This window comes from Mytilus edulis, chromosome 4, assembly GCF_963676685.1.
Source record: "Mytilus edulis chromosome 4, xbMytEdul2.2, whole genome shotgun sequence".
NCBI lineage: Eukaryota > Metazoa > Mollusca > Bivalvia > Mytilida > Mytilidae > Mytilus > Mytilus edulis.
This window is the reverse complement of record NC_092347.1, coordinates 652384-678837: the sequence shown is the minus strand read 5'-3', so window position 1 is coordinate 678837 and position 26454 is coordinate 652384. Positions and strand designations below refer to the sequence as shown.

General features: G+C 36.2%; 1 protein-coding gene across 2 annotated transcripts in view; it reads left to right on the top strand.

The window, feature by feature from the left end:
• The first annotated feature begins 12636 nt into the window (after positions 1-12636).
• LOC139518709 (lachesin-like) overlaps positions 12637-26454 on the top strand; it is a 28374-nt gene continuing 14556 nt past the window's right edge. The window contains exons 1-4 of one of the 2 annotated variants that reach the window (XM_071310181.1): positions 12713-12856; positions 16653-16970; positions 20870-21220; positions 23257-23429. In XM_071310181.1, coding sequence (XP_071166282.1) covers positions 23334-23429 — 96 coding nt within the window. In that variant the 5' untranslated portion in view covers positions 12713-12856; positions 16653-16970; positions 20870-21220; positions 23257-23333. Of the gene's footprint in view, positions 12857-16652; positions 16971-20869; positions 21221-23256; positions 23430-26454 lie in introns of both variants that reach the window. The other variant, XM_071310180.1, reaches the window with a different exon arrangement.

Sequence of the window (26454 nt, the reverse complement as noted above, 5' to 3'; positions counted from 1 at the left end):
TTATGACCTGAGATTTGATTCTTCAGTGCAGGTTATGATTTTCATCGGCACAGGTTGACAGGTATGCACACTGAGAATTGAAAATGACACACTGAGAATTCAAAAAGACACACTGAGATGAAATAAACTAAAAAACACACACTGAGAATTTGAAATTACACACTAAGATTTGTGCGCACTTTTTATGCGCACATATCTAATTAGCATACGTAATCTTAATCTATTACATTGTACAAGCTTAAAACAACCAGGGGACATAACTCGTTAGTCCTTCAATCTGGTGCCAAATGTTTTATAAAATACATTAGCAATACAACAGTCATTTCTTATAATTTAATTCTAAATTCCATTTTAAACCGTAGAAAACCATGAAAAAACGTTGATGACTAAATTATGTCTATGGGCTGATAACAAAATAACACAGCCAATCAGAAGACGGTTACATCCAAAATTAAATTATATAAACGTAACAACAAAAATATAAAGGATTATTCATTCATTCAGTCACGTCTCAGTCATTACAGCTGAACGGACGTGCTGGGCCAGCTCTCCTTTACCCGCTATCTTCGATGAGGGTTTACAGTTAGATATCAACGACTTACTACTTAAGATGACAGAAACCGATCCATGCCGTACAGATAGACGTAGTAGTTGGCGTACCCGCGTTAACATGCACTCCAAAACCATTGTATTATGGGGAGTGTTATGCCGATTAACGTCCGAGGGCTGTATCCTAGGCTGTTGGGTGATACGACCTTCATTTCACTGCCTCACGGCTTTGGTCCTGATAATGCTTCCTGTCATCTTTCGAACTACGTCCGAGATCATCTACCAGTACTCCATCATCGAGGCTAGCGGGCTGCCAAGCTGACCAAACTGGCCCTGAAAGCAGCCGTTAGTGAAGAATAAACAACAAAATAGTCAAAAACCAAGATGGCGGCCTCCATATTGCGACCTCCACTACTTGTTCCTGACCCATGGCACCAGAATATTTAAAGCTCACCAAACGCCTTCGGGCACCGAGCCGACCGTGCGAGGGCTGAAAGGCCAGTCAAGGTCGTTAAACACCACCACATATATATAAAGGATTACCTTACGAAATCAGGTTAACAGTTGAAAGACTTTTGAAAAAGGACCTATGCTTTTAAGCAAACAATCCCGATACACCGTTAGCAATAATATTAATCTGAATTTTATTGAAAAATAACTTATATATATGAGTAAACAAAAAACGATGTTAAGTCTTGAAATTCATTATGAACGTTGGTGGAAGAAACCGCATTTCATGATAATGACAAAGAGTTCGAGAGACCATGATATTAATCTGTTGAATTATTCATCTCATGAATATTCATTAGTAATTTGCATATTAATCTCAATGTGTGTTTTTGAAATCTCAGTGTGTGATTAACAATTCTCAGTGTGTGTTTTTTAATTTATTTAATCTCAGTGTGTCTTTTTAAAATCTCAGTGTGTAATTTCGAATTCTCAGTGTGTTATTTTAAAATCTCAGTGTGTAATTTCGATTTCTCAGTGTGTTATTTTAGGTTTTTAACCGGATTTTTGTGACAAAAATGTCGGTTATTGATTTGGGGATGTACGGCGGGCGGCCGGGCGGGCGGCAATCAAATGTTGTCCGTGCATTAACTCATGAACCGTTCAACCAAAGCTTTTAAAATTTTAATATGTTATTACTGACAACTATACGAAGGTCAAGTTCAATAATGGCGATTTTGACTTTTACCGTTCAGGAGTTATGGTTCTTGAAAGATTGAAAAATGGAGTTTCCAGTCGTGTTTGTGCATTTACGCATGAACTGCTCTACCAAAGCTTCCCAAATTTTAATATGTTGTTACTGATGACAGAATGGAGGTCAAGTTCAATAATGACGATTTTGACTTTTACCGTTCAGGAGTTATGGTTCTTGAAAGATTGAAAAATGGTGTTTCCCGTCGTGTCCGTGCATTTTCTCATGAACCATTGAACCAAAGCTTTTGAAATTTTAATATGATGTTACTGATGACAAAATAGAGGTCAAGTTCAATAATGACGATTTTGACTTTTACCGTTCAGGAGTTATGGTTCTTGAAAGATCGTAAAATGGCGTTTTCATTCACGTTGTTGCATTTACTCATGAACCTTTCAATCTAAGCTTTTCAAATTTTAATATGTTGATACTGATGACAAAATGGAGGTCAAATTTGATATTGACGATTTTCACTTTCACCATTCATCATTAATTGTTCTTGTGATATTGCCAGGACACAAATAAATGTTAATAAATCCGGTTTGCTGTCGTTGTGACAGCCTCTTGTTTAATCTCGTGTATTTTTTTCGAAAAAAGGATTTAAACATAGTTTTGACGAGAACGGCTTGCCATAGTAGATCGCAACTAAATAAGGTCGTATTACGGTCGTGGTGAGGTCTTCAAAATTGTGATGAGCGTGGCAAACTTTGAACATGTTCAAAACAATCGTGGTGCGGTGGTGGCGAAATCAGGTCGTAGTAGAAGCGTAGTGAGAGCGCACTAAGATCGCAAAGGTCGCTGTACCATCGTAGAGAGAGCGTAGCGAAAGCGTGATTCTATTCGGAGATACTGCGCTACGATCTCACTGCGACGTTATTACGACCTCACTACGACCATCACGTCCTCACCGCGACCCAACTACGCCTCCACTATAGTACGATTTTAGCACGCCCTTGTCGTCCTCAGCACGCTCTTCTAACGGCCTGACTACGTTCATACTACGACCATCATTCTCATTGTCATTTTCACATAAAATGTATTAAATCTCTCCATGTTTTGTTTGTCTGTACGTAATTAGGACTTCTTGTCCATTGTCTCTAACGGCTCAACCATGCTTCTCGTTTTATATAGATAAGACCGTTGGTTTTCTCGTTTGAATCGTTTTACACGTCTAGTATTTTTTTGGACCCTTTATAGCTTGCTGTTCGGTGTGAGCCATGGCTCCGTGTTGAAGGCCGTACCTTGGCCTATAATGGTTTACTTTTATAAATTGTTACTTGGATGGAGAGTTGTCTCATCGGCACTCACACCACATCTTCCTATATCTATTGACATATTGCTTATAATATTTAAAAAAAAAATAGTTGATTTATTGCTTATAGTTTAAGAAAAACCGACCTACCATGTACTGGTTACCGAAATTACACAAAAAAACATTTAAATTCCGTTTTATTTCCGCATCGAGTAAGTGTTCTACTACTAACCTATCAGTGCTTCTAACTACCGAAGACCCATTGGTGGCCTTCGGCTGTTGTCTGCTCTATGGTCGGGTTGTTGTCGCTTTAACACATTCCCCATTTCCTTTCTCAATTTTATAAAGTTTGAAAACTCTGACTGTTATATTGACACCAGACGCATACTTATGATGTCTTACTACTATAGTATTTAGACAAGTACAAAATTCCGCGGAAGTTTCGTTTTTATAAGAAAAATAATTTTTACCGTAAGAAAAATAGGTTTATTTGGCACAACTTTTTGGGATTGTGCATCTTCAATGCTCTTCAACTTTGTACTTGTTTGGCTTTATACATATTTTGATATGAGCGTCACTGATGAGTCTTATGTAGACGAAACGCGCGTCTGGCGTGCTAAATTATAATCCTGGTACATGTACCTTTGATAACTATTTAATAACAGTTATCACTATAAGTATAATATGTGCAACATTTGGTATATAGACTCACTGTTCCAAGTCAGGAGCTTGTTATTCAATGTTTGTCATTTGCTGATGTGTTAAATATTTGTTTTTCGTTCAATTTTTATACGCCCGTCAAAATTTTGACGGAACGTATTATGTTATACAAATGTCCAGTGTCCGTCCGTCTGTCTGTCCGTCTATCCGCCTGTCCGTTTGTCTGTCCGGCGTAAAGATGTCGCACCGAAACTTGAGAACGACTTATCCAAATTTCATGAAACATATCATAGTTGTTTCTTATGATGGTCAAATGATCTGTATACTTTTTGGTGAAAATAGGATTAAAACTGTTTGAGTTACGGCACTTTGTAACTAAAACAGGGGTGTTTATTTTTCACATGTCGCACCCTATTTCAAAAACGATTTATGATTATTGCTTAAAACTTTACACATTTATTTGTTATATTAATCTAAAGATCTGTATACTTTTTGGGGATGATTCCAAATTTTATTTTTCAGTTATTTAGTATTTTGTAAAAAAATGGGGAGGTTTTTTTTTACATGCCGCGCCGTATCTCAAAAACAATTTATGATTATTGCTTAAGACTTTACACGCTTCTTTATTATATTAATCTAAAAAGTTTTTTTGAAGAAATAAAAGGGGGGGGGGGGGGTCATATGTCCCTCCGTATCTCAAAAACAATATATGGTTATTGCTTTAAACTTTCTCTGAAACTATTTATGATTTTTGCATTAAACTTTCACACAAGACGACGGGCGTACCATGCGCTCATGGCGCAGCTGTTTATTTGAACTTAAATAAGCCAGTTAGTTTTCTCGTTTGAATTGTTTTAAATTTGTCATTTTGGGCCCTTTTATAGCAGACTATGCGGTATGGCTTTTGCTCATTGTTGAAGGCCGTACGGTGACCTATAGTCACTGTTGTTAATTTTTGTGTCATTTGGTCTCTTGTGGAAATATTTCTCATTGGCAATCATACCACACCTTCTTTTTTATATAGTAACATGCAGCCTGAACAGTCATGAGTAGCCTAAACTTTCATTCGACAAATTGATCAATAACATGTACCATGAACAGTCACTTGTTTATCGATGAATATATTTTTGATTTTAAACATATTTTATTCATTAAGATATGAAAAGGATTGAGCAACAGGCACAGCCTATAAAGTTTAACGCTCTCTCCATAATACATGTACAAGGTATAATTCAATTTTAACAACTATATTTAAAATAATGCAATATAGTGGAACATGCATGCTATACTTGTGAGCACACACGAGCAAATATATGTTAACAGTGTTGCTTACTAAATGTAAAGTACATTTAAATATATAGGCAATTAATCATATTTAAAGTACCTTGAAACATTCAAATATCCTTTATAAGTCATTAGAAATATATATATGGCTTGATAGAGACACTAAGCTTGCTAAGGGGAATAAATGAATTAATGTTGGAGTGTAGAAAAAAATAAAAAAAAATAAAACTAGATGAAACAAAAATTAAGTAAGTTTCAAACAAAACGTTGAGTGTCACTGATATATGTCTAAACAGATTTAAAAATAGCAATATTCATATCATATGAAAATTATCTATTTCCAAAAAGTAGTAATTCAATATTTATGTCAACATTATCAACAATGGAGTAAATGGAATCAAGAAGGATCTGTCTTACATCATTATACTTAGGGCAAATAAAAAACAGTGTATATAAAGTGCGAATCCAGCTAGTTCATTTTCACTGTCATATGCGAGTATGTCTATTGTAGAATAAAGGATCATGGGAAAACTGTAATTGTTTACGTTTTGGAAATACCAAATTAATTGATTTGAAGGAAAGTTTTTACATATTTTCATTGTGATATGTCTTTACTATGTACAAATATAGCATTAAAGTTCAAATAAGTGTTATAAAAGCAACATAATATAGCATATCGATTTTTGAAAGCGATCCATTTTAACTATAGACGCGATGAATTATCACTGTTAGTGCAGTCATTTCTGATGTGGAATTTTCGCAGATGCGAGGAATTTTTATTGTAGAATTATGTGATAAATGCACTTGAAACAAATGAAAAAAACTTAGTTGATGACTTTAGAATTTATGATAAATGTATTTTCAAATTGAAATACAAACTCCTCATTCATTCTTTATCAAATATATAGCTTTTCAAACTTGTAACAAAAACGCTTCTCAAAATGTCATATTGTATTCTTCAAATTACGTTTTTCCTTGATTTAAAAAAAAAATTAAAAGATAGCTCTGTATTTTTTTGAAGTGAAAGATTGATATTGCGGAGTTTAAGTGCAGTCTGTGTAAAATAGAGACGAGAGCATTTGAGGACGTTATCTTCCACGCAATAAATACACTTGCGAACAGAGAAATATGCATCTTGAAACGCAATGGTGACAGAAAAGCTTATTAAAGATTAACTTTCCCCAGTTGTACCCTCAACTGCTTCAATTTCCATATTCTGAAAAAGACAGTTTTGGTAGAACAAATGTTCTTGACTCGATTGTTGCTTGCATGATTTTAACTGTATAAGGTGAAACGGTATATGTGACATTAATTATCCACAGTCATTAAAACATGAAATGTAAGGTGTGGGCGAACTTTTTTGTTTGCATTGGTACGTGAAGTAGAGCACCCTTGATACAATTTTTTTTTATCCGTAATGAACAGCTTGATACCAGAGGAGGATTTAAGGGGACAGGGGGTTGCCCCCTTTTTGGGGAAAACATTTGGTTACTTTTATATGGAATCACTGGAGCGGGCCCCCTCTTAGGTAGTCATTGGACCCCTACTTATAAAAATTTCTAGATCCGCGAGTGGATACTACCACAGAGGTCAAACAATGCACATTTGGGTAATTATACACAACATACATTATATTGTACATGCTACAATTCATGTTTGATGATCTTAGACCCTTTGGACCTCTATGTGGGCTATTTCGGTAACTTGGTAAAAATCCCCAAACTAGATACAAGGTTAGATTCAGAATGTCAAAGAACCCCAAATATCCATAAGGTCTTTTGTCTATAAAAATGCATTCATGGGATACATTTGTTATTGAAGGCATGACTGTAACAATAGAATGAAGATAAAAAAAAAATATCTTATTCTGGGGTCTCATTGGGGGGAGGGGGGGTCTGATCCCTGATCCCGCTTACTGCTTTATCAGATTCCCGTATTCCGCTTATACTATGCAGTTCTCATTTTTTTTTAAATTTTCCGTGTCCCGCTATACTTTATTTCTCGTTTTACGACACAATAATTTGACTATCACGTGTCACGCTTACAAAAAAATCGGCAATTCCGCGTCACGCTTAAACCCCAACGCGACCCACTATTCTACTCTTTTCTGACTCATATTAAGCCCATTATAAATATATTAAAAAAGTGTGTTTTTTATCCCTTTTTATCCCGTCTCGTTTCGGGTTAAGCGACAGATAGATAAGATGTCATATGTGACAATGAGACAACTCTCAAAATGAGTCACAATTTATAAAAGTATACCTTTATACGTCGAAATACGGTCTTCAACATGGAGTCTTGGCTCACACCGAACAGCAAGTTATAAAGGACCCCAGTGTAAAACCTTTTAAACGGGGCCAACGATTCAATCTTTATCAAGATGTACGTAATTAGTGGTGAAGTGTCATGGAAATGATCGGAAATGGATAAAAAAAAACACGAGGATATGGAAATGGATAGAAAAAAACAAGGATAAAGATCCCTATACGATTCATAAGAAATTTTAAAAATGGAAAACATTTGAAATAAATGTTATTTCTATTGAATTTATTTAGAGTGTTTTAAAACCAAACTTTCCTCCGTAAGTTAAATTTTATCAAATCCATCTCTTACTTTATCTATTTTTTGAGCAAGTTGGCTAAATTAAGGCTTTACAGCTAATTTCCTAATGCATGTAAAGCAAAACTTTGGTTGACTTGATTGCTTAGTTTGTATAATTGTTTATACAAACTTTGTAAATAAGATTGACATCTTTAAACGATATGTATCGGCATAGTTTAACCTGTATTTATATAATTATTATATTTGAATTAAATTGGGTGTTATCATAATGATTGTACAAAAAAAAATCAAGCAAGCACGCTAACTAAAGTCTTGCTTTACATGCTTAAAAAAATACGCTGTAATAGATAAAAAAATAAATATATCATACAGTGAAAATGCGCCGCATATACAATACTTATGAATCGCTCTACAGTGAAAATGAAAGAATAGTATCATTATTCGACAGTAAACATGACTCGCATAAAAAAAGCATCATAGTGGAATTCAGTTCAATATGAAGAAACTGAATGACAAAACCTATTCTACGTTATACAACTTTAATAATTGTGTTGAAATGAATATTTTTTCTGCAACAACATCTTACCTGTTAGTTATAAAACACCTGCACGATCTGTTCGTGAAATGTCCTAACTATTCACCTATTTTGGTATATATTTCACAGCTACGTATTTGGATTTAGGCGCGAAAAAAACCCGTTTGCATCTCTTACTTTGTTTTATTAGTATTAGGTGTTTTTTAACATATACTTTTTAACTAATTTTCTTCATTTTCTTCAAAAATAAAAAAAAAAGTCGTCTGTTTATTAATCATTCTACATAAAAAATTTCTGGCATATACAGTGAAAATTATATTTTAGGATCCGCACTTTACATACACTGAAAAAGAAATGTTGGTTATCCTCAACAGGATGGTTACAGTTTGCGCAAAAAGTGTTCTCGGATAAGAACTGATTAAACAAATGAGATTTAAGGTTGCTAGCATTATTTCTGAGTTGACAATGACTTATATTAAGTTTCCTTATCCCATAGTTGAAAGGTTTAGATATATCATCAGTCCTATAAAACTTATCCAGTCCACTTCCAAATATACCCAAATTTGGTGATTTTTGTAAACTCAAAGGAAGACTATTCCTAAATCTTTAAGTGAAGGGAATAGAGCTATTAAACTAAGAGCTAGTTCTAGCAAGAGGCGGGTGAAAAGTGTTATTTTCATTCCTTAAAGTATAAGGGTTTTGTCTGGGAAGATATGACTGGACTAACTCATATAAGTATGCAGGTGTCATCCCATTTAATATTTTATAGAATAGTATAAGCTTATGTTTATACGTCTATTCTCCAGAGTTTCTAAACCTAATTCAATATAAAGTTTTTGTCTGGAGGAATTACGTCGTAATCCTGTATTAATTCTAGCAGCTTCTATCTGAATATTTTCAAGAAGCTCAGACTCGTGCTGGGAGCAATTGCTCCAAACAACATAACCATATTCTAATATAGGTCTAATAAAAGCATAATAAATACGTATAAGTGAACTTCTATCTAATAATTGTTTAAGTTGACGAAACACAGATAGACGAGAGCATGCTTTTTTTTAATAAATAATCTCAATATGCGTGTTCCATGAAGCTGATGACTGAAATGTTATCCAAAGATGACAGTAAATATTTATTTTCTCAACCTCTTCGCCATTTATCCCCAAAAATACAGGTGGATGCTCCCTTTCCCTTCTAGTAAATACAATATTTTTAGTTTTCTTAGAGTTAAATTGAACAGCCCATGATTTTGTCCAATTTGAGATAACATCCAAGTCATCAGTCAAAGAAGCAGCCGCTACAGCAAGATCATCATCTACTATGACAAATAAAGAGGTGTCATCTGCAAAAAGTCTAATATCATTAGCAAAGTCATTTACTACTACTATATCATTTATATAAATAAGAAACAGAAAGGGTCGTTGAATATATATATTATATTACCTATCAGTACGTCTGAGTCAGTGACAACCCTACAACAGATGTATCCATCGGATCGCCATCAATGATGGTGATACATGGCTGTGTACATAATGTATATACAACTCGTCTAAGCATCAACCCAACAGTGTTAGATCTGTAAATTTGCTTTCGCAAATTTTTGGTTCTTCCCTCGCCGGGATTCGAACCCATGCTACTAGGATATCGTGACACCAAATCGCCTGCACTGCAGCCGTCCCGCTAGACCACACGACCACCTGGGCTCTTAAAAAATAGAGCTTTCGCTGGCCGTGTGTTACCTTTCCACGTCAGTTTTAATCTAGCGGCGTACTGCAGTACATGATATATAAGGCATGAAGATTTCTGTGATTGTATCTTACATTAATTTGTAGGATCCTTTACTATAGACCATTTAGCTGATCTGTAACAATAACATCTTCATGCCTCTAACATTGTTGGGTTGATGTTTAGACGAGTTGTATATTATATTACCTCCTATACATTTCTAGGAATGTGATTGGTTAAAAGCGTCCTCGTGGAAACCGTGTATATTTGATATTAGGTTAGTAGGGAGGCGGGGCTTATTTCATACACGGTTAGTAGTGGAGTTACGTCCCTTTATATTCCATATAAGGTAGTAGGGAGGCGGGGCCTATTTCATACACGGTTAGTAGTGGTGTTACGTCCCTTTAGAAAAACAAAACAATACTGAGAAAAATCTTAAAGGTTTCAACAGACGAAGAAATTGATGATTTTAAGATTGAAATAAATTCATAAAACACATTTGAATTTAACAAGTTGTCATTGTTGGCATCTGATTTTGTAGGATCAATGGAGTAGTTTCTTAATCATGTTAATGCTAACTGTATTGCATTCATATGTGCTCATTTTGATAGGTCGATGGTCTAAATTTTACACGTTAAGATAGTCGGTAAGATAAATTCGTTACATAGTGTGCTAGTGACGTAATACGGTGTATTATACATTGTATATATGGGGTCAGTATATTCAATATGGGGATTCGAGCTTCGCTCTCACCCCATATGGAATTTACTGACCCCATATATACCGTATTAGGTCACTAGCACACTATGTCACTAATATCATATATATATTAGAAAAATTACCGGTCTTATGTATAACAAAACAATTCCGAAAGACAAAAATGGCAGACATACACCAACGACGACCACTGTACTAGAGGCACATAAAGAATATGTCGGAGTTAAACATGTGTGTGGACATAAAAGAATAATGCCAACTCCAGGTGTAAAACTCAGAAATTTGTTAAAAAATATCTTACAGAGTCCGTATTTTGATATTTTCAAACAATTGGCTCAGTGTACTTCTTTATTTTTTCTATTGACGAAGACTGATTAATGCTCCTATATTTCGTTTTGTTTTATTTGTCGTTCGGTTGCTTTCTACACTATTATGTAGATCGATAGGATTAACTTTTTATCAAGATAAACATTTAATAATATGCATTTTACCTATTTCGGGTTGAAAAAAATCTATATGGACAGTATGAGTAAATGTTTTAAAATTTAGTTGTCATAAGAACCCTACAAAATATGTACTATTTAATGAAATTGGCCATCTATTAAAGACGACTATAATCAATCGGACGTCGTTTTGGCAAAACTTGATATCACATTAGACGTCGATTAGCGTATCAAAAATATTGGACGTCGATTTGAGAATGTGACATCAGATTTGGACGTCGATTTGTGAAACGGACGTCGATTTGAGGAACGGACGTCCATTAGAGGCCGGACGTCGATCTGAGTCTAACATATGTATATATATATATATATATATATAAGTACGTCTGAGTCAGTGACAACCCTACAACAGATGTATCCATCGGATCGCCATCAATGATGGTGATACATGGCTGTGTACATAATGTACAAGCTCTTTTTTGAGAGCCCAGGTGGTCGTGTGGTCTAGCGGGACGGCTGCAGTGCAGGCGATTTGTTGTCACGATATCACAGTAGCATGGGTTCGAATCCCGGCGAGGGAAGAACCAAAAATTTGCGAAAGCAAATTTACAGATCTAACATTGTTGGGTTGATGTTTAGACGAGTTGTATTGATGTTTAGACGAGTTGTATATATATATACAACTCGTCTAAACATCAATACAACTCGTCTAAGGTTGATGTTTAGACGAGTTGTATTGATGTTTAGACGAGTTGTATATATATATATATATATACAACTCGTCTAAACATCAATACAACTCGTCTAAATATATATATATACAACTCGTCTAAACATCAATACAACTCGTCTAAACATCAACCATATATATATACAACTCGTCTAAACATCAATACAACTCGTCTAAACATCAACCCAACAATGTTAGATCTGTAAATTTGCTTTCGCAAATTTTTGGTTCTTCCCTCGCCGGGATTCGAACCCATGCTACTGTGATATCGTGACACCAAATCGCCTGCACTGCAGCCGTCCCGCTAGACCACACGACCACCTGGGCTCTCAAAAAAAGAGCTTTCGCTGGCCATGTGTTACCTTTCCACGTCAGTTTTAATCTAGCGGCGTACTACAGTACATGATATATAAGGCATGAAGATGTTATTGTTACAGATCAGCTAAATTATCTATAGTAAAGGATCCTACAAATTAATGTAAGATACAGTCACAGAAAATAATTATATTCATAAGTACGTCTGAGTCAGTGACAACCCTACAACAGATGTATCCATCGGATCGCCATCAATGATGGTGATACATGGCTGTGTACATAATGTATATACAACTCGTCTAAACATCAACCCAACAATGTTAGATCTGTAAATTTGCTTTCGCAAATTTTTGGTTCTTCCCTCGCCGGGATTCGAACCCATGCTACTGTGATATCGTGACACCAAATCGCCTGCACTGCAGCCGTCCCGCTAGACCACACGACCACCTGGGCTCTCAAAAAAAGAGCTTTCGCTGGCCATGTGTTACCTTTCCACGTCAGTTTTAATCTAGCGGCGTACTACAGTACATGATATATAAGGCATGAATATATATATATATATATAAGTTCTAAGTCATTGGGCTACTCGTTATTTGAGGTATGTCATACATTCACTCTTATTCATTCTGAAGTAGTCACAATTAATGTTTAATATAAAAGTACTTGGATACAAGTAACCAATGTCCTACAACATGTAGGATGTATTAAGTGTATCCTCAACTTTAGTTTGCCGTATCATAATTACACATATAAAATGGTGAAAGTGCTGATTTCCTGTAAAATTAAGTGTGCGTTAACTAGTCGCTTTGTTTGTTAAACGTTTGTGTGTTTCCGTAATATGATTTAACATGGAATTCTTTGTTCTGTTGTTGAATTAACAAACAAAAAAGTAAGTTATTTAGATATATTTTGGATAAATAATGTTGGTATCTTTATGTTTTGCTGCTTAATTACAATAGATGTAAGAAGATGTGGTATGAGTGCCAATGAGACAACTCTCCTTCAAAGTCACAATTTGTAAAAGAAAACCATTATAGGTCAATATACGATCTTCAACACGGAGGCTTGGCTCACACTGAACAATGAGCTATAAAAGGCCTAAAAAATGATTAGTGTAAAACCATACAAGCGGGAAACCAAAGGTCTTATCTATATAAATAACGAGAAAAACTGGTACATCTAAAATGTTTAAAACATTAACCTCTCAGACGTATGTCTATATTACATTTGATTTTGGTATTGTGAAGTTTTATACAAATTGTAGTAGAAATACAGTCTGTATGTATAAAAATAAGAAGATGTGGTTTGCTTGCTAATGAAACAACTCTTTACCAGAGACCAAGTTACATATAAGTTAGGTTCGGCCTCCAACAATGAGCAAAAGCTATACGACACAATAAGCTATTAAAGACACCAAAATGAATAATGTAAAACAATTCAAACGGGAAAACGAGGAAAATAACGACCTGATTTATGTACAAAACAATGAATGAAAACAAATATGGTATACGGCCACAAACGACAACCACTGAATTTCAAACTCCTGACTTGGGACAGGCACATACAGAATGTGGCGGGGTTAAACTAGTTTGTTAAATTGGGACAGTGATATTCCAGTACAGCGTAAGAACTGTAAAACTTAGTAGAAAAGGGCTTGACTCATTAGATTGATATGAATCAGAAAAAAAATCTAACAAAAACACAGAGTGGACATGGCAGGGTATATAATCCCCACAAAAACACAGAGTGGACATGGCAGGGTATATAATCCCCACAAAAACACAGAGTGGACATGGCAGGGTATATAATCCCCACAATATCTAACAAAAACACAGAGTGGACATGGCAGGGTATATAATCCCCACAAAAACACAGAGTGGACATGGCAGGGTATATAATCCCCACAAAAACACAGAGTGGACATGGCAGGGTATATAATCTAACAAAACACAGAGTGGACATGGCAGGGTATATAATCCCAACAATATCTAACAAAAACACAGAGTGGACATTGCAGGGTATATAATCCCAACAAACACACAGAGTGGACATGGCAGGGTATTTAATCCCCACAATAACATAGAGTGGACATGGCAGGGTATATAATCCCATCAAAAACACAGAGTGGACATGGCAGGGTATATAATCCCCACAAAAACACAGAGTGGACATGGCAGGGTATATAATCCCCACAATATCTAACATAAACACAGAGTGGACATGGCAGGGTATATAATCCCCACAAAAACACAGAGTGGACATGGCAGGGTATATAATCCCCACAAAAACACAGAGTGGACATGGCAGGGTATATAATCCCCACAATATCTAACATAAACACAGAGTGGACATGGCAGGGTATATAATCCCCACAATATCTAACATAAACACAGAGTGGACATGGCAGGGTATATAATCCCCACAATATCTAACATAAACACAGAGTGGACATGGCAGGGTATATAATCCCCACAATATCTAACATAAACACAGAGTGGACATTGCAGGGTATATAATCCCAACAAACACATAGAGTGGACATGGCAGGGTATATAATCCCCACAATATCTAACAAACACACAGAGTGGACATGGCAGGGTATATAATCCCCACAATATCTAACAAAAACACAGAGTGGACATGGCAGAGTATATAATCCCCACAAAAACACAGAGTGGACATGGCAGGGTATATAATCCCCACAAAAACATAGAGTGGACATGGCAGGGTATATAATCCCCACAATATCTAACAAAAACACAGAGTGGACATGGCAGGGTATATAATCCCCACAAAAACACAGAGTGGACATGGCAGGGTATATAATCCCCACAAAAACACAGAGTGGACATGGCAGGGTATATAATCTAACAAAACACAGAGTGGACATGGCAGGGTATATAATCCCAACAATATCTAACAAAAACACAGAGTGGACATTGCAGGGTATATAATCCCAACAAACACACAGAGTGGACATGGCAGGGTATTTAATCCCCACAATAACATAGAGTGGACATGGCAGGGTATATAATCCCCACAAAAACACAGAGTGGACATGGCAGGGTATATAATCCCCACAAAAACACAGAGTGGACATGGCAGGGTATATAATCCCCACAATATCTAACATAAACACAGAGTGGACATGGCAGGGTATATAATCCCCACAAAAACACAGAGTGGACATGGCAGGGTATATAATCCCCACAATATCTAACATAAACACAGAGTGGACATGGCAGGGTATATAATCCCCACAATATCTAACATAAACACAGAGTGGACATGGCAGGGTATATAATCCCCACAATATCTAACATAAACACAGAGTGGACATGGCAGGGTATATAATCCCCACAATATCTAACATAAACACAGAGTGGACATTGCAGGGTATATAATCCCAACAAACACACAGAGTGGACATGGCAGGGTATATAATCCCAACAAACACATAGAGTGGACATGGCAGGGTATATAATCCCCACAATATCTAACAAACACACAGAGTGGACATGGCAGGGTATATAATCCCCACAATATCTAACAAAAACACAGAGTGGACATGGCAGAGTATATAATCCCCACAAAAACACAGAGTGGACATGGCAGGGTATATAATCCCCACAAAAACATAGAGTGGACATGGCAGGGTATATAATCCCCACAATATCTAACAAAAACACAGAGTGGACATGGCAGGGTATATAATCCCCACAAAAACACAGAGTGGACACGGCAGGGTATTTAATCCCCACAATAACATAGAGTGGACATGGCAAGGTATATAATCCCCACAATATCTAACAAAAACACAGAGTGGACATGGCAGGGTATATAATCCCCACAAAAACACAGAGTGGACATGGCAGGGTATATAATCCCCACAATACAAAAGATACGGAGTACAGATCTGAGAGTACGTGCTTGCTTGTTTCAGGTCCGTGGTTGTCATTTGTTGCTGCATATCACATTTCGTTCGTTGTTCTGTACTTACAGACTGGTGGTTTTCTTGTTTGAATTATTTTATATGTGTCAAGTCGGGCTTATTTTAAAAGGCCGAATTGCTAAGTAAGTATTTCGTCATTTGGTTTATAATGATGGACATTTGTATATGAACTTTTCCTGATGGCCATAATTGTATATTTATGGACTTTCGATTGCTCCATTGCACCAAAGCGTATTTTTCTGCTTGTTTTAAAAGACGTCTGAAAAAAATATTTCACTTTGTGATAAAAATCATTGATTTCAAGTTTCGATAGCTGTCTTGAAATCTTTTAAGGATATTGAATACTTATTTTTTGTATTCAAAATGTTTTTAAAATGGATTTAAAAAAAATGTTCGTCATTCTCAACAAAAAATTGGACCCCCTTATAGGATGACATTACAATCTCAGTTATTAAAAGGGGACGAATTTACAGTTGACCTAACTTGACAATAATTTGTTGAGATGACAATACTTGACGAGGGAATCTATGAAGTGAGAAGCATTATACACATTTATATCAGTATTTTAGGTCCTAAAACGTCGGGTATTGCGGATAAACTGATGTTATGTAATTTGCACTATGGATGTTTAAATCATATTGGCTTGACTGAAGAAGCACTGGCGATGCTTTGAGTTAAAACATTTTTATTTCAGATCTTTCTTATTCGTCAATATCTTTTAATTTTTGTTTAGATGAGAGGGTATACAGTCTTTTGTAAATTTATGACAATTTCTGCAGTTGTGTATCTGCAAGGAGCGGAATTGATTGACGATCCAAAAGGAGCGGGTATGTTTAAATTTAAGTAGTTTTCTTTCCATTCATTCATGTATACACATAATGGTCAAGTGAACACAAGAAACTCTCACATCACTGCAAGTTCAAGACGGCCCACAGCACCGGTTTGGGCAGAGTTCTTTAGTGAAAGAAATATAAAGGAAATAAAACGACTGATATGTGTTATTCTGGATTATTACATTTTCAACCTTAGATCCATCAAAGCTTTATTTATAGTCGGTATGTTACATAACAAATAAACATAAGCTCTCTGAGCTTTTATAACCGACAAATGCATACATTTACATACAATCATACACAATACAAATATTAAAACATAAAAGACATAGAACATTATTTCATGCACATTTAGGCTGCAATATTTAAATACTATATATTATACATATGTATAAGCATAACTAAAATCAAACATAAAAACTAAAGCACAGCATTCACAAATTATAAAAAGCTAAGCAAACATTCACAAAAAGCAGCACTATTATATTTCAAGCTGTAACATAAAATAAATAAAACTAAGCACATGCATTGCAATAGCATGAGTTGCCATTCCATGAGTTTATTAGACTCTTGAATTGGGTAAAAGATGTTTCAGTTATAAAGTGGTTTGGCAGCAGAATATCTGAAAGAATATCCATAAAAAGTATTATTAGAAAGGACATGAAATATCACTAGTGTGGATCTAGCCGGCGTTAATATTCATGAGGCTAGCCGTCAATAATATTCATGAGATCAAAACCGCGTTCGATGAAATGTTTTGGGTAGTTATTAGATTGTGACAATAAAATAACTTTTGCTGTTAATATCCATTATGGTTATGCTATTTATAGCAATATAAAGTAATTAGGAAATAGTAAGCCAATAGGTGTCTTCTGCAAGGTCCGCGTCATTTAAAATGAAAGTAAATGAAAAGTTTAATTGCATTGCCTCACACAACACAAAACAATTATGAACATTAAAATGTTGTTATTATTGAATCAATGTAAACTATAGTAATTAAAACAAGATGATTAAATATAGGGTAATTAAATGGAATTAATTGTCATATGGGCATTCCATAATCTGTTCGTTGTCTACAAATATAGTCCAATTCTAAAACTAAAATATACAATACATACGATAGTATCACACAATTAAAAAGATCAGAAAAACAAGAAACATAGTTTATTGAAGGAATATAATAAACAGAAAAATAGAAACTGTCAGAACTGAACTATTGCCGGCTGGCCAAACTAAGAGATTCTCCACATCGACCATTATACCAGAGGTAGAGGTTGGTATTGCCTCTAAAATAGCCCATAGCACTTATACCCTAGACCCGTACGAGTTAGTCAGAAAAGGATAAGGGGGGTATCCTGGTATATCACAAATTCTAAAATGAACTATTGCCGGCTGGCCAAACGAAGAGATTCTCCACGTGGGCAATGATACCAGAGGAAGAGGTACTTATTGCCTTTAAAATGGCCCATAGCATTTATACCCAAGACCCGTACGAGTTTGTCAGTAGAGGGTTCAAAGGGGGGATATGGTATCCCGGATACAACGAATTCGAACTGAACTATTGCCGGCTGGCCAAACTAAGAGATTCTCCACATCGACCATTATACCAGAGGTAGAGGTTGGTATTGCCTCTAAAATAGCCCATAGCACTTATGCCCTAGACCCGTACGAGTTAGTCAGAAAAGGATAAGGGGGGTACCCTGGTATATCACAAATTCGAAAATGAACTATTGCCGGCTGGCCAAACGAAGATATTCTCCACGTGGGCAATGATACCAGAGGAAGAGGTACTTATTGCCTTTAAAATGGCCCATAGTACTTATACCCTAGACCCGTACGAGTTTGTCAGTAGAGGGTTCAAAGGGGGGATATGGTATCCCGGATATAACGAATTCGAGACAGACATATGATTTTCATTGGATCTACTGAATGATATATGTACACAGTTTCAGAAAAGGTATTACTTCAAACGATTGAAATTCTACTTTTAGCCAAATTTTGGGGAAATATGTGACATCTTTTCCCCCCTTTTTGCAATATTTTATAGCAAATAAGTGCAGATTGTTGCCATGGATACACCCAAAAGAAATTATATTTTACCATTTTATATACTGGATATAAAATCTATGGAAGATTCTGATTACATACATATGCACATATATGATACAAACAGTAAGCTTAGTATTGCAAGAAAGGAATGAAAAGGGGATGGTAAAATTTATAAGGGCAAATTTTAATAATTTTTCCTAACTGTTTATTGCTACCTCAGTTCGAATTCGTTGTAAACCGGAATACCATATCCCCCCTTTTAACCCTCTACTGACAAACTCGTACGGGTCTAGGGTACAAGTGCTATGAGCCATTTAAAGGCAATAAGTACCTCTTCCTCTGGTATCATTGCCCATGTGGAGAATCTCTTCGTTTGGCCAGCCGGCAATAGTTCATTTTAGAATTTGTGATATACCAGGGTACCCCCCTTATCCTTTCCAGACTAACTCGTACGGGTCTAGGGCATAAGTGCTCTGGGCCATTTTATAGGCAATACCAACCTCTACCTCTGGTATGATGGTCGATGTGGAGAATCTCTTAGTTTGGCCAGCCGGCAATAGTTCAGTTCGAATTCGTTGTAAACCGGAATACCATATCCCCCCTTTTAACCCTCTACTGACAAACTCGTACGGGTCTAGGGTACAAGTGCTAAGAGCCATTTTAAAGGCAATAAGTACCTCTTCCTCTGGTATTATTGCCCATGTGGAGAATCTCTTCGTTTGGCCAGCCGGCAATAGTTCATTTTTGAACTTTTGTAGGATTTCATCATCCCCTTGCGAAGTTATCTCCCTTATATTGATTTTTTTCAACATGCCCCCCCCCCTCCCCCCTCGTTGTTTTTAAAGATATCATGACTTTATTTGGACAATAGGCAGATCTAATCATGATGTATTACCATATGAGGCTGCACAGGATTTCATCATCCCCTATGAGAGTTATATCCCCTTGAAACAATTTCTTTCCTTTGCATTTTTCTCTTTTAAGGTGGTACCTAACACTACAGGGAGATAACTCTGTAAACTCAGCAGAACGTTTTAATGACGTTGTGTTGTTACGTGAATATTAAGCTTCTCAATGATCAAAATAAGTGTTTGTCAAATTGCTATATAACCAGTGTAATTTTTCTGATTAAACGGTTGGTTCAATTTTTTTGATTTTTTTTATATTTTTGTCAAAGGGTCAAAGTAAATACTTTGTCAAAATTTTAAGAAAATCAAACGAGCCAAATTAATTTTAGTTAAGGTGTTAGGTACCACCTTAAAGGCAATGATATAAATTGTTAATGTTAAGATTAATGACTGAGATTGGTCTCCGTAATTTTGAAGAATTATATGTCATTGAAATAGTACTTGACAGTTTTTATTTTTCTGTTGTTTTTATTTCTGCAATTAACTATGTTTCTATTTTTTCTGATCTGTTTAAATAGAAAATACTGTCTGTATTGTATGTTTTAGTTTCATGATTGGACTATATTTGTAGACAACGAACAACGAACAAATTATGGAATGCCCATATGACCATCAATTCTCTGTAATTCCTAAATTTCTATACTAGTATTCAATCATTTTTTTTATTTATTGTAGCTTACATGAATTCAATAATCACAAAATTTTAATAAGAACTGTTCTTTACTTTATTTGTTTTGTTGTAATGTCCCATTAAATTTCTATATTTAATTATATTTATTTCAACTTGTTATTGCTTCAGTTTACATTATTTCTCTTATCACAGAATGTTAAAAGACCATTACTTTGTTTTATATTTATGGAAGCATTTGCATTGTTTTTATTACATTTACAATGTTATTTAAAGACGCAGACCTAGAAGTCCTTGAAGAAGACCAAAAGTTAATTTAGTAAACGCGGACCTCGAAGAAGACACCCATTGACATGCCTGTTTGAAGTAATATCACATATAAATAGGAACGTTATTTAATCATAGTTATCGTTCATAGTTTCTAACAACACTTCTTCGAACGCAAGTCATCTCATGAATATTATTGCCGGCTCATGAATATTATTGAAGGCTGGCCTCATGAATATTAACGCCGGCTGCTATCGACGGCTAGATCCACACTCGTTGAAATATCCATCCATGAAAACACTATATACGCACAGCAAAAAATCAGCCTTCTTGTTTGTTTTGTTTCTATTTTGTTTATTCCATGCATAGCCTTGTCCTGTATAAAAATTTCCTTTAAAAACAAAGAACCCTAAGTGTTCATTTCCTTTGAACATCGATACCCTAGTATAATAATTTCCTTACGCAAATTATTGATGTCGTTGAGTTACTAGTATCGTTGAATTGCTGTCTTCTAGATGCCGTTCGGTTACTTTTGTCGTCGGATTGCTGTCCGTTTAATGTCGTTCGGTAACTAGTGTCGTCGAACTGCTGTCCACTAGATGTCGTTCGGTTACTAGTGTCGTCGGATTGCTGTCCGCTAGATGTCGTTGGGTTCCTAGTGTCGAATTGCTGTCCGCTAGATGTCGTTCGCTTTCTAGTGTTTTATGATTGCTGTCCGTTCAATGTCGTTCGGTTACTAGTGTCGTCGGATTGCTGTCCGCTAGATGTCGTTGGGTTCCTAGTGTCGAATTGCTGTCCGCTAGATGTCGTTCGGTTTCTAGTGTTTTATGATTGCTGTCCGTTCAATGTCGTTCGGTTACTAGTGTCGTCGGATTGCTGTCTGCTAGATGTCGTTCGCTTTCTAGTGTTTTATGATTGCTGTCCGTTTAATGTCGTTCGGTTACTAGTGTCGTCGGATTGCTGTCTGCTAGATGTCGTTCGCTTTCTAGTGTTTTATGATTGCTGTCCGTTCAATGTCGTTCGGTTACTAGTGTCGTCGGATTGCTGTCCACTAGATGTCGTTCGGTTACTAGTGTCGTCGGATTACTGTCCGTTCAATGTCGTTCGGTTACTAGTGTCGTCGGATTGCTGTCCGTTATATGTAGTTCGTTTACTAGTGTTTTCGGATTACTGTCCGTTCAATGTCGTTCGGTTACTGGTGTCGTTAGATTGGTGTCCGCTAGATGTCGTTCGGTTACTAGTGTCGTCGGATTGTTGTCCGTTCAATGTCGTTCGGTTACTAGTGTCGTCGGATTGCTATCCGTTCAATGTCGTTCGGTTACTAGTGTCGTCGGATTGCTGTCCACTAGATGTCGTTCGGTTACTAGTGTCGTCGGATTGCTGTCCGCTAGATGTCGTTGGGTTCCTAGTGTCGAATTGCTGTCCGCTAGATGTCGTTCGGTTTCTAGTGTTTTATGATTGCTGTCCGTTCAATGTCGTTCGGTTACTAGTGTTGTCGGATTGCTGTCTGCTAGATGTCGTTCGCTTTCTAGTGTTTTATGATTGCTGTCCGTTCAATGTCGTTCGGTTACTAGTGTCGTCGGATTGCTGTCTGCTAGATGTCGTTCGCTTTCTAGTGTTTTATGATTGCTGTCCGTTCAATGTCGTTCGGTTACTAGTGTCGTCGGATTGCTGTCCACTAGATGTCGTTCGGTTACTAGTGTCGTCGGATTACTGTCCGTTCAATGTCGTTCGGTTACTAGTGTCGTCGGATTGCTGTCCGTTATATGTAGTTCGTTTACTAGTGTTTTCGGATTACTGTCCGTTCAATGTCGTTCGGTCGTTAGATTGATGTCCGCTAGATGTCGTTCGGTTACTAGTGTCGTCGGATTGTTGTCCGTTCAATGTCGTTCGGTTACTAGTGTCGTCGGATTGCTATCCGTTCAATGTCGTTCGGTTACTAGTGTCGTCGGATTGCTGTCCACTAGATGTCGTTCGGTTACTAGAGTCGTCGGATTACTGTCCGTTCAATGTCGTTCGGTTACTAGTGTCGTCGGATTGCTGTCCGTTATATGTAGTTCGTTTACTAGTGTCGTCGGATTGCTGTCCGTTATATGTAGTTCGTTTACTAGTGTTTTCGGATTGCTGTACGTTCAATGTCGTTTGGTTACTAGTGTCGTCGGATTGTTGTACGTTCTATGTCGTTCAGTTACTAGTGTTGTCGGATTGCTGTCCACTAGATGTCGTTCGGTTAATAGCTGTCCATTCAATGTCGTTCGGTTAATAGTTTCGTCGGATTGCTGTTCTTTCTATGACGTCCGGTTACTAGTTTCGTCGGATTACTGTTCGTTCTATGACGTTCGGTTACTAGTATTTTCGGATTACTGTTCGTTCTATGACGTTCGGTTACTAGTATTTTCGGATTACTGTTCGTTCTATGACGTTCGGTTACTAGTATTTTCGGATTACTGTTTGTTCTATGACGTTCGGTTACTAGTATTTTCGGATTGCTGTTTGTTTTATGACGTTCGGTTACTAGTATTTTCGGATTGCTGTTTGTTCTATGACGTTCGGTTACTAGTATTTTCGGATTACTGTTTTATTGAAATATTTCCTGTTTCTCTCTAAATCTTCTCTTCCTAATTCTCTACATTTTAATCTTACATTAATGAGAATTTTCTCTTCCTAATTCTCTACATTTTAATCTTTAGTTACATTAATGAGAATTTTCTCATGAACTGTTTAAAACTATGATTTTTTACATTATAGGACAAGCTGCTTTGCCTATGTTGGTTAACTTGTTTGATACGAATGTGCAAATTACATGTTCAAGGCAGAAGGATCAGGTAGGTGTTAATTATGTGGCCATGTATTATACATACACTGATTTGCTTCATTGTATCGTTGTGGTACTATAAATAGATATAAGAAGATGGGATTTGAGTGCCAATGAAAATACTTTCCATCCAAGTAACAAGTTGTAAAAGTAAATCATAATGTACATGCAGTTCGGATTACGGTCCCCAACACAAGTTTAGCTTTACTTTTGGCCCGCTTGGTTTAATCAGCTTTTCAAAGTTTGAATAAGGAATAAGATTTTCAAATATTTTGCGTCAATTATTACTGAAGAGACCTTAACTGTCGGAATAATCATCTGGTGCAGTAAAATTAGTACCGTTAATATTATTGAAAACAGAGGCTTGAATAGAACACTAATGCAACATTTATTACAATGTACACCGTAGAATAAGTATTCCTCTCAAAAGATCAAAGTTGTAATTAGCAAAAATAGTTTGTTAAGTCACTCAACGGACACAAATTCAAACTGTATTGCTGATATTAATCGTTAATAGTCCGACTAAGTGGAATGGGACCTTAGGCAAATCAGTATTAATCGTTATTAGTCCACTTCCGACTAAGTGGAATGGGACCTTAGGCAAATCAGTATTAATCGTTATTAGTCCACTTCCGACTAAGTGGAATGGGACCTTAGGCAAATCAGTATTAATCGTTATTAGTCCGACTAAGTGGAATGGGACCTTAGGCAAATCAGTTTTCCGCCTTTTTTTCTGCATTATTGAAGAAATTGATTTGATAATTTATATATATAGTTTGATCATGGCAAGTTATAGTTAAAGTTTGAATTTTGGTCTGATGAATTTGTGCAGAGTTATGGTCATTGAACTTAGCAAATTCACTTAAATAATCAGTTTTGAACACTTTTCTTTACTTGACATTTGTTATATAATAAGTTTACATCATGACAAGTTAAGATTTTTTTTTAACTTTTCAAATTTTCCCTAAATGCGTTCTGATTTTGCTACATTTGTTAACATTTGTTAAACTGCGTTATAAGTATTGTATATCTTCTTGAATTATATCACAAATGGGATATAACCTCACATATGTATAAGTATTGTATATGGTCTTGAATTATATCACAAATGGGATATAACCTCACATATGTATTAGTATTGTATATGGTCTTGAATTATATCACAAATGGGATATAACCTCACATATGTATAAGTATTGTATATGGTCTTGAATTATATCACAAATGGGATATAACCTCACATATGTATAAGTATTGTATATGGTCTTGAATTATATCACAAATGGGATATAACCTCACATATGTATAATTTTATCACAAATGGGATATAACCTCACATATGTATAAGTATTGTATATGGTCTTGAATTATATCACAAATGGGATATAACCTCACATATGTATAAGTATTGTATATGGTCTTGAATTATATCACAAATGGGATATAACCTCACATATGTATAATTATATCACAAATGGGATATAACCTCACATATGTATAAGTATTGTATATGGTCTTGAATTATATCACAAATGGGATATAACCTCACATATGTATAAGACTAACCTTAAGAGCTGAATAAAACATTTTGATTAAGGTTTTCAAAAGACTGTCGGGTTCGCTGTTCTTGCTGTGTACCAAAAGGTTCAATTTCCAAGTATTTTCTTTACATGTTTTCAAAACTGTGTTTGTTCTTTTCTGTGTTTTGTTTGAATTTGGATATTGGAGGTTAGTTCTCTGAGGGGGTCTACTAGTATTGGTAAGTTGCTTTGAATGCGCTTTTTTGTCTTTATAGTCTTTTGCTATGAGCCTTACGCAACGAATTAACTATTGGTGTGTCATTATAATCAAATTTTGGATTCTTAATCATGTCTTCTAATCAAGATCTTCATTGAATGAAATGTTTAATGATCGTGATCTGTGCCTGTTTAGAACTTTCTCTAGTTAAATAGTCGCCTTTAAAAACTTTCACCAGTTCAAAAGTCGCCTTTAAGAACTTTCACCAGTTCAACAGCCGCCTTCAAGAACTTTCACCAGTTCAAAAATCACCTTTGAGAACCTTCACCGATTCAACAATCGCCTTTAAGAACATTCACCGGTAAAACAGTCGCCTTTAAAACTTTCACCAGTTGAACAGTCCCCTTTAAGAAATTTCAACAGTTCAACAGCTGCCTCCAAGAACTAACACCAATTCATCAGCCGCCTTTAAGAACCTTCACCAGTTCAACAGACGCCTTTAAGAACCCTCACCCAGTGCAGCAGACACCTTTAAGAACCCTCACCAGTTCAACAATCGCCTTTAAGAACCTTCACCAGTTCAACAGTCGCCTTTAAGAACCCTCATCAGTCCAGCAGTCGCCTTTAAGAACCTTCACCAGTTCAACAGTCGCCTTTAAGAACCTTCACCAGTTCAACAGTCCCTTTAAGAACCTTCACTGGTTCAACAATCGCCTTTAATAATCTTCAACATTTCAAAATCCGCCTTTAAGAAACTTCACCAGTTCAACAGTTGCCTTAAAGAACCTTTACCAGTTCAACATCCGCATTTAAGAACTTACACCAGTTCAACAGCCGCCTTTAAGAACCTTCATCGGTTCAATCGACGCCTTTAAGAACCTTCGCCAGTTCAACAGTCGCCTTTCAGAACCTTCACCAGTTCAATAATCGCCTTGAAGAACCCTTACCAGTTCAAAAGTCGCCTTTAAGAACCTTAACCAGTTCAACAACCGCCTTTAAGAAACTTCACCGGTTCAATAGTCGCCTTTAAGAACCTTCACCAGTGTAACAATCGCCTTTCAGATCCTTCACAAGTTCAACAGTCGCCTTTAAGAACCTTCACCAGTTCAACAGCCGCTTTTAAGAAACTTCACCGGATCAACAATCGCCTTTAAGAACCTTCACCAGCTCAACAATCGCTTTAAGAACCTTCACCAGTTCAAGAATCGCCTGTCAGAACATTCACCAGTTCAACAGTCGCCTTAAAGAACCTTCACAAGTCCAGCAGTCACCTTTAAAAACCTTTACCAGTTAAACAG